The sequence below is a fragment of the Passer domesticus genome, chromosome 1, assembly GCF_036417665.1.
Source record: "Passer domesticus isolate bPasDom1 chromosome 1, bPasDom1.hap1, whole genome shotgun sequence".
NCBI classification, from domain to species: domain Eukaryota; kingdom Metazoa; phylum Chordata; class Aves; order Passeriformes; family Passeridae; genus Passer; species Passer domesticus.
In genome coordinates, this window is record NC_087474.1 from 78,860,280 (window position 1) to 78,870,386 (window position 10,107).

General features: G+C 38.2%; 1 protein-coding gene across 1 annotated transcript; it reads right to left on the bottom strand.

Moving 5' to 3' along the window:
• Positions 1 to 787: 787 nt before the first annotated feature.
• On the bottom strand, positions 788 to 5,799 carry LOC135304371 (ovalbumin-like). The gene is made up of 7 exons (XM_064426689.1): positions 5,620 to 5,799; positions 4,909 to 4,959; positions 4,211 to 4,339; positions 3,449 to 3,566; positions 2,656 to 2,798; positions 2,323 to 2,478; positions 788 to 1,240 (listed from the first exon to the last, which is right to left on the bottom strand). The coding sequence occupies exons 1-7, from the start codon at positions 5,785 to 5,787 to the stop codon at positions 845 to 847; spliced, it is 1,161 nt and encodes a 386-aa protein (XP_064282759.1). The 5' UTR covers positions 5,788 to 5,799; the 3' UTR covers positions 788 to 844.
• Positions 5,800 to 10,107: the final 4,308 nt, after the last annotated feature.

Sequence of the window (10,107 nt, forward strand, 5' to 3'; positions counted from 1 at the left end):
CCACCCAAAGCTGTAGATTTGTACACAAAACCAGGATTACCCTGTCCCAGGTGCATTCAAAATACTCCAAATGAAAAGAATTTGCTTAAATAAGTTTTTATTATGATTAAAGGAACAAAAGCGTACACACACAAGACCCATTGTATACAGGGATAGGATACATGGAGAAAATTTGAATAGCAACCTGAAAAACCACCACACTTGGTCATGATGATTGATTCTAAAAGGCTTAAGAAGAAATATTACTTACAAGGTTTCTATGATGCATCCTTAGAAAGAGAGGAAGAGCCTTGCAGTATCAGGGGTCGAAATAAAAACCAATTGCTTTGTCAGAGTAGCTATGGTTGGTAGTAGTTTAGAGTTTAATTTAGAAAACTTTGAGTGACTTATGAAATTTGTCTGTTGAGAAACCTGGCTCAGTTAGAAGACTGCATTTTTTTCCCAAAAAAGGTGATATGTTTTTTCAGTGTGATGATTTGGCACCATTATTGTTAAATGGCACCAGGAACATCTCTGCTAATGCTCATGCTTTCTTTGGGTCAGATTTTCATTCCTTTAACTCTTGATCTATGAGTAAATAATAATACTCAGCAGAAAGGAAAGGCAAAGGGCCTCTGCTTTCCTGGCAAAATTTCTCTGCCTTAATTTCTTTTTTTTTTTTTTTTTTCTTTTCTTCTTTTTTTTTCTTTTTTTTTTCTTTTTTTTCCTCTTTTTTTTTTAAATAAAGCATTCTGGTTTTAGAAAATATGGATAAAAGAGAAAGTTTGTGTTTCTTTTTACCCTTGATACTGCAGCACTTTGGGTCTTGCTGTGAGGGACAGAAGCTCTTCCAGCTTTCCTCTCTTTAAGGGGAATAGCATCTGCCAAAGAACAAGATGCTGCCACTTGGCTTGTGCTTGATCCAGAAGAGGAAAGGGTGGTCAGCTCTAATCTCTTCAGAGACACTTGTGTCATCTACCCCAGCTTCTGATGAGCGTGCCACCTTACTGTCTGCTTCATAGATCTCCACAAATGCCTCATGGAATGCTCCAGACACCTTCAGGCTCTGTGCTGAAGAGATGCCAGACAGATTGGCTGATGGGCTGAACAGGTCAGTGATACCCAAGGATTTTAAGACAGATGTGAGGTTATATTTTTCCTCAATCTTCATGCGAGGGAGATAAACTTTAATTTTCCTCTCTTCCATCTTACGAGAACTGGTCCACTCCTTGAGATTTTCAGAAGTGATTGCTGTCTCAAGCTGCAAGGAAGCAAACAAATTAGATCTCTGGGATGAGAGCACAACATCTTTTGTAGCAATGCAGTACTGTTTGTGGGTTTTTTTCTCTTAAACTGACTGCTTTTCTTATGGTGTATTTTCTGGGTGTATATGGATTAATGTGTCTAGGAGAGAAAAGCAAACTATGACTCTCTCTTCTCTGTCCTGCTACCTATTTCTTTAATAGGCTCACTGGCAATTTAGTCTTGACTAGACGGCTACTCAGAAAATTTCCCAAGGCTCTTGCCAATTTATCTTCTTTTCTTCAGAAATATATTCCAGAAGTCATTCTGTGCTTATGAGTTGTAAGCTCTATTTACATTTAAGACCTCCAAGTAAGGAAATGTTAAAGGTTTTACTAATACCTGAAGTATCTACAGGCATTTGAACACACCTAAATTTCTTCAGTAATAAATGAGCTATCACTTATTACTGAAGAAATTTAGCTGTGTTTAAATGACTCTTTATTTTTGTAATTTAGGTTCTTAGAGTTGGTGCGCAATCATTTCAAGGAACTTGGATTTATTGCATAACTTTTCCTATTCAAACTGCATTCCTGCTAATGGCTATATTCTTTTCATACCAACAGTAATATGTCATGTATGTTTTATTTTCTGAAATTGCTTTAACCATTCCAGTACTCATATTCAATTTTTAGATAGTTTAATTTTTGAAGGCATGAAGGAAGCATGTTGAAGGCTGTCAAACCATTCAATAATTAGAAATACTCAAGCTAAGATGAACTTCCCAGTAAGTTCCTCAGTATGCAGAAATTGAGATACAAAATCTTTGGAGCTCAAGGTGCTGGAGTAACAGCTACTTATCTGAGAAGAATCTGTTCTGCAGTGACAAAAATTTAACCCACTAAAGCAGTTACTTAGCAATCCATCCTCACACAAACTTTTGCAGGACCACTGAGAGAGCTGCGTGCCTCTGTGCAACAATTCCATGCTGCCAATATTCAGATCTGTGCTGGGGATGTGCTTTAAGATAACTTTATTATGAAGATCTTCTTTGCACCTAAAGTTTCATGGTTTTCTGAAACCCAGCTGCCAGGGCCATACCTGCTCCAGGCCAGAGATGTCATCAGGCAACAGCACCCACAGGCTCAGCCGCCCACTGGCATATGGAATCTCCAGGATTCTGCATTTCTCAGAAGGGATCTCCGCCACTTTAAATGTACCAATCTGAGACATCATCTGCACAGGTTTGCTTTCTTGCTGCAAAACCAAAGAAAATAATATAGTTTTCAGAAAGATTATTCCCAGAGTGTAGAAATGCCTACTTATGATAAAAGCTGATGATTGCTCTTTTTCAGGAAGATTGTACAGCAACTTGTCGACTCCCTTCATAAGTTCTAGAAGATGACACCTTTAAAGTGATGTATGCCCACATACCTCAGAAATTCTGAAAGGAACTGTCTGGGTATCTTCTTCCTTAAATGCTTTCTCCCACAATCCCTTGAAGTAGATGGCACTGACCAGGACCATATCAGTTTGTGAACTCACAGAGCTTGGTTGAAGTATATTCTTGATCGACCCTTTCAAAATACACAGGAAAAGAGAACATGTGTAATACATCTGTGTATAACACATCTTACTTGGCAATTACAACATTAAATGGAGTGTAAAGAATTTGTGGGAAGGAGAGCATAGGGCAAGGACCTTGCTTTGGTTTTCTAGCTGTTATCTTGTAGTTCCAAGGTTGATTTGCTTACTGCTGTTGGCAATGGTTGTTGTTTCTCTCCCTATAATTATAGTGAGAGATATAAGATCCAGAGATTTACTTGATACAAAATTAGCATATTTTGTGCCAATAGGAAGAACCATTGGAACCTTGTATCTCAGGATGGTTTCCTTTTTGCTTCAAACAAAAGTTGAAACACTGGTGTCAAACTATTTGTCAATGTGTAAAAAAACATATTTTAGTACTGTCCTTTTTATCAGGACTGGAAATATTACATATCCACAAAGCCTCTACAGATAGAGAGAGTCCTCTAACAGGGGTATGTCTGAGGAAAAAGAAATTGTTAGATGATAGTTCTGTATCTGGGAACTGATCTCTTATCCAGGAAAAGGAGCAGAGGGAGATGTGTTGGTTTTTCATCACCTGACTTAAATATTCTCACATGTTGTTCAAACATGGTGGCAGGAGGGAAAATACCTATGCTGATATTTGGCCTCCTCTTACCGTTTGTCTGACTTTCAACCCAGGAATTTATGAGCTCTCTGGATTTTTCTGCAGCTGCTTGAAAGCTGATAGATTCCAAACCTCCCTTATACAGTTCCTTCACACATTGAATGTATTCCTGTAAAGAAAGAGTATGCCATTTTCAGATCAGAATGTCAAAGCATATTGCAGATGTAAAAGGCAAGAATGAAATTAACAGATGTGAGCAATTTATTTATTAAGGCTAATCAGTAAACTATGAGCTAGTTCATAAGCATCTTAAGGCTTGACATGTATTGTTTCAAGCGGGAGTATATGCCCACATTTTTTAAAAAATATTTTCCAGAACTGAGTTTAATCTAAAACCAACATTCATTTTGGTTAAGTATGTGGTTTTTTTTTCTTTGCCGACTTCTAAATTTTTTTTGCAATGGTATTCTCCTTGAATTTCAAATTAAATGTTCTTTTCAATGGAAAACTTTGGAGTATTTTTGAGTACCTGAAGTATTTTTTTCGGGTTTGTTTTCCAAGTTGGGAAAAGAGTTGGAGTTATCTCTTTATTAATTATATCTTGACTCGATTGGATCTTTATTGGACTTTGCACAAACATCTTTTTGGCTAGTCACATTTTTTCTCAAGACTTTCAGGGGTTAGGGCTGTGATAGACAGAATCTTTCCATATAGAAGAAAGTTTCTTTAGCAGAGCCTAGACTTCTGACAGTGCTTTTTGCATTACAGAAAGCTACAGTTTTGACATTCAGACCAGATCTTAGAGCAACTCACTGGCAGAATTGGGTATTTCTCTTCAGCATAAAGTCTGCTGGCAATGCTGATCGAATAATTGTCACTTGGTTTGGTGATTTGGGTGAAGATGTCCTTAAGTGAAGCGTGGATGCTCGCAGATGTGCCGCACTGATTGACATAAATACAAATAAAAATACAGATTATGTTACCCTAGCTTTAAGGATGAGTAGGTATTACATACTATATGAAAGGAGTAGAGTAGTTCAGATGCTTCTGCTTATTATAAAATAATTTTAAAATCGTTCATCCTATGGTGATGTAGTAATTTTGCAATATGTATAATTTGGTGCTGGTTTTCTACTGTAATTTCCTCATACCATTTGGGGGGGGGGGGCTTTTAATTTTCTGCTACAGTAATCTAGCTTCAGCAGATCAGTTCCCAACCAGTTCTGTTTAACCACTAGCACCCAGCTACTTTGCCTAATTATACAAATATCTATAATTTCCCCCTATTGGCCCAATATTATGGTGATGGGTTACATTTTATGCTTGCTCTGAATTCTCTGTTACCTGCCTTCTCTGGTCATTCTTTTGAATGAATTGTTCCCCCAAATGCTGGATGAAGAGCACTAGCTGCACATTAGAGTAGGGTTGGAACTGCTATGAGACTGCTTTATCTGATAAATTTTGCTCCCAGGAGAAACTGATGTAGAGAAGGGATTAAATTGTTTCTGTACCTGAGATTCAGTACTCTCTCCAAATCCTGGGATTTTATCAAAGTGGATAGCCTGTAATTAAGAATAGCAGTCATTGAAATAACTGGTATGACAAGAAAAAGGTTATGCAACTGAGATTAACACATAATGTTTGAAGCAAACCTATTGACTAACTGAGAATGACTCAAAAATTACAATCTATCTGTACCATCTCTGAACAGCCTTGCATACAGTTGCCTGCTTAGATGATCCTTTTTTCTACTGGGCATCTAGGATTCAGCTCCAGTGTGTGCTACCAATAATGCCAACCTTCTTGTAGATAACACGCCAGCCACTCTCTGTGAAGATAGTGAGAGCTGTAGGACACACATGAAACACTTTGCAGTCTGTGGATATGTTTAGGCTCTTTCTCTATAGATTTTATCTCCTTTCCCTATTAAAAAAAAAAGGCTTGCTAGAATGTATTTTTGTCTTTGAGAATTCTACTGCTAAACTATGGTACAATTTTAAATCCAGTCTCAAGATTTCAGGCTGATGCATTTATTTAGTGCTGTGGGAGTTTCAGGTGGTCACAGCTTTTGATAACTCTGGATCTATGTTTTGATAACTCTGGATCCATGTTTTGGTAACTCTGGATCCACATTTTTTAACCTCTGAAGGACATTATCATATCATTAAGGGCTGTGGCTCTGTTGAGCATCAGGAGGGTTTAAATCCTCAATGTAGTCTCACCTTTTCTATCTGAGCCTTGGTGTTATCTTTTGCACCTATGTAGACCATGGAGAGAGCTGAAATGATGAGCAGAGGGGAGTAGCAGACATTCTCCTGGACACTCTGGCTTCTCAGCTCCCTGAATATGTCACAGCAAACTTCTGTGCTCACTGGACCGATGGAGGCCATTGTGCAGAGGTATTGCCTAGAGCAAAGAGCAGAATAGCAATGTGATGATGGGAATAGCATACACACACAGCACATGCACTTTAATAGGAATTTTCAGGCTATAAAATGTAAACAAGTCATTTGGAAATCATTCTATGTTAACATGTCTGTTGCTGTGCTCACCTCTCGTGCATGTTGTAAACTGTTTTCACAAATCTGCTTCCTTCTGCATTTCTATACATTTACATTTTTGTAACAGTTCCTCAGAGCTGTGGAATCTGTATGTGGTTTCTGCTTACCTTTTCAAAGCACTCAAACAACAATTGCCTGTACTTATTTTCATTCACTGAAGGCTACAGTTCCTTAGTACTTTGTAATAGCTTGATGAAAACAAGAAAATATTCTCTCTTTCATGTGCATGCAAAGCTGGAAATTTAGGCACAAATTATATTTCCATTTGGTTTAGGTCTGGACAGATATAGGTAAAAGCAGACGCTAGTTATTTTTATTTTCTAAAAATAAGTAGGTGTAGTAAAGTATCTATTTGTTGCAGAGTACTTACTGTCAGTAGTTCTTCAAAAGTCTGTAACTTACCTTTGTTTTAGTAATGGAAACATGGACAGGAAATAGAATTTGTCTAAGGTCACCGAATCTAGGAGCAAGACTGATGCACAAAATTCGTGTTTCATTGTATTGTGCTTTCAGATATAGTTTGCTTTGCATAAACATGCTGTGTTTTCTCAGACTACAACCTGTCTGAGAAATTAAATTGCTGTTTTTCAAAATCCAGCCCCTTATGTAGGAGATAAATGCTAGGATCTCGAGTTTCTATTTGTAGTATTAAACTCTACCAAAATGTTTTGTGACTGGCCTCTTGGATATACACATACAGACACACAGCTGTTTTTTCTCACTTTTCTTTCTGTATACATGTTCCCACTTGTAAGTTATTTAAAACTTGTACATCTCTGCACCCACGTACCTTTTTATGTTGTGTTCACCAACTGTATTTTTCAGGAATGCAACTCAGAGAAATTTCACACTAAAATAAACTTAGCAAATTCACTGAACACAACAGTTCTGCTCTCAATGCACTCTTTTGAACCAGAGGTCAAGCAAGGAAACTTATTACTTGTCTGTCAAAATCAATCTTAAAAGATATGGAATGGGAAAATAAGATGCTCTGAAATAAAATAATGTTTTGAGCACAAAATAGCACTTTAAGCACAGAGAATAACTTTTAAACCTCCCCAAAACCACAAACATTCAGATTTTGCACATAATAAAATAGTGTGGAATGCATATACACTGTAGAGAATATAATCTAAATATTCTGTTCTGAAAAATATCAAACAAAAGACAATAACTTCTCTCTTTTTAAATTCAGTCAGAACCAAGGAATAATGCAGTAAGAAGGTAAATTTTCCTAGAGAAATTCTTACCTTCAAGTTTCAGCACCAAAGACAATACAGCTTTCCAGCTGTATGTGGGTATACTGGCTGAGCCCTTGGGAATTTATACAGTCTGAGTTGTGACCCACCCATTTCTGTCCTTCAGAAGTTTGACTTTTGACACCATAAAAATAATTTAATGGTATTAGGTCAGTTTTTTGTTTCAATGGGTTTGGGTTTGATTGAAGGGAGAACAAATATTAGTATTTTATGCTTTTTAACAGTGCTTTCCACCAGTACATGAGGACCATTGGGCTGGAGAAGAGGCTGGGAAACAATGCCTCATTTGCAACAAGATACTGGGATGGCAGTAAAAACAAAAAATGTGAAAACCTTAGTGATATCACACATAATTAGCAGCTATTAGTCATACATCAATAATTAGTCAATTTGATATAATGGTTGTAGTAATAGACCAGAACTCTCTTTCAGTTAGTCCTTTCTGAGTGTACAAAATGCAACCATGCTAGACAGAAGAGATGGGAGGACAGGACTTAGCCTTTTATTCTTCTAAAAAAATTGGGGAAATAAAGTAGGGCGGATGTGACAAAACCAATTGAGATGAAAGTCAAAACCAGGAACTTTTTTTTTGAGAAGCTGGAATATTTGTAAAAGATCTTTCTATGAATGTGGTTGCATAGAAAAGTATTTTATTCTCAGGGGTTAACAGCAAAACATAACTCTAGACAAATTAAAAAGCAGTCAGTTCCAAATGTATTTGTGTATGCACTTGCCTTGTAACTCTCAGATCTTCCATGAGTAACTTAATGGCATGACACATGATGGAGGAACTGTGAAATCCAGCAAGAGTTTTCATGGTCTGTGGGGCAATCATAATATATAATAGAAAATATATTTAATTTATAAAATTCTATTGTTCTGTATTGGAATAATAGAATGGACAAACAGTTAAGAAACCGTTCTGACCTCTGCAAAGCACTGTGTGATTTCTAAAAGGAGGGGGAGAAGGAGGGAAGGCAGGAGGGGGATCTCAAAGTCTGTATGATGTAATTCTTTAGAACATATGGGACATAACTGTGATCTCTGTTAAGTAGAGTAGTCTTCTGTACTGCTGTCAAAAGTTTAGGCAGTTCTTTGCCTCAGTCTGCTTCCTCTTGTGAAAATAAATGTGCCATATAAATCTACATTCCCCTTGATGAGTTGTTGTCTGTCAGTGTGTAGCTCAGGAGATGAAGTGAGGTGGTAACACGGACATCAGGAGAGGCAGAAGTGCTTTCTAGAAGTGCTAGGTAGCCAGAAGAAAATCTGACATATGATTAAATAGTGGGAGGTGTGCCTGGACCCCAAGTCACAGGGCATGTTGCTTTCCTTTTAAGCTTTGTGCCCAAAAAATAATGATTATTAGTCATCCTTCTAAGATGATGATGAAAAAGCTGATGTGAATATGCCAATGTGGGCTAATGCCAGCTATGCTGAACTAGGAGAAGCTGTGGACTCCCTTGAGGGTTTTAGGAAGAGGTCTGGATAGACCGGAGAGCTCAGCAATCACCAAATGTATGAAATTTAACAAGAGCAAGTGCCAGATTCTCCATCTGCAATGGGGTGATCCTCATTGCAAGTACAGATTGCAGGATGAGAGGTTAAAAACAGCCCTGCATGAAGAGATCTGTGGGTTTGGATCAATGGCAAGTTGAATATGAGTCAACAGTGTGTCCTGGTAGCCACAAGGACCAACCACATACTGGTGTGCATCAGGTTCAGCATCACCAGTTGAGGGGGGTGATTGACGCTGCCAAAGGCAGGGGACATCTTTAATGTTCCTTGAAACCCAAACTATTCTCTGATTCTATGATTTTCCCACTTTATTCTGCACTGATGTGGCCTCACCTTGAGTACTGTGTGCAGCTTTGGGCACCTCAGTGTAGGAAGGACATCACACTGTAAGGGCCTGTACAGAGGAGAGTGACAAAGATGGGGAAAGACCTCAGGGACAAGAAGAGGAGGCTGAGGAGTGATCTCATTTCAGCCTACAACTTCGTCAATGGGTGCAGTGGAGGTATTGCTCTCCTCTCTCTGGTGACCTGTGATGAGCCACAAGGAAATGGAATGAAGCTGCAACAAGGGATGCTCAGATTGGACACTGAGAAAAGATTCTTCATCCAGTGAGTGGTCAGTCACACCCTGAAACAGGCTCCCCAAGGAACTGGTCACAGCACCCAATGTGTCAGAGTTCAGTGGGTATCTGGACAATGCTCTTAGTCATATGGTTTATTTGTAGGTAGTCTTGCAAGGATCAGAGAGCTGAACTCAATGATCCTCGTAGTTTCCTTCCATTTGAGATACTTCATGATTCTTCAAACCTGTGTGTCTTCATTTAATAAGCTGTTTTCTCACATTGTTCACAATGCACCTCAGATTTATGCCACTATTTTCACTCCTTTCCTTTTTTTGTTCAGGGCCACTTTATGTCCACAAGGGTTTAGTTCTAATTCCACCACACCAGTCTTCAATTTCTGCATGTGAGAGTTGGTCAGTGTATTTAACTGAGTGAAACCTGCCTTTCAAATGTCCTTCAAGACCCTGCTAAACAACCATGATTCCCATTCCCTTTGTCTAGTCGACCATACATGAATTACAGAAGTGTCCAGACCTGTATCACAAACCTAGCTCATCTCAGATGGCCTGAATTTTAGGACCTAAAAACATATTCGGGAAGAAGCTTTTTCACTTTTTTTAGTGATTTTTTTTTTTTACGCACTATCACACTGCAAGAATAGAATAAAAATTATCCCAGTGGTTTTTTATCTGGTGAGTTCAACTACTGTGTAGTGTCCTGGTTCCAGATCTTTAGAACAGCTTTGTATGCATTTGATGCAGAGCTTTGTTCCATGAGTTATACAAAAATCATGTTTTCTCTCCAAGAATTGGA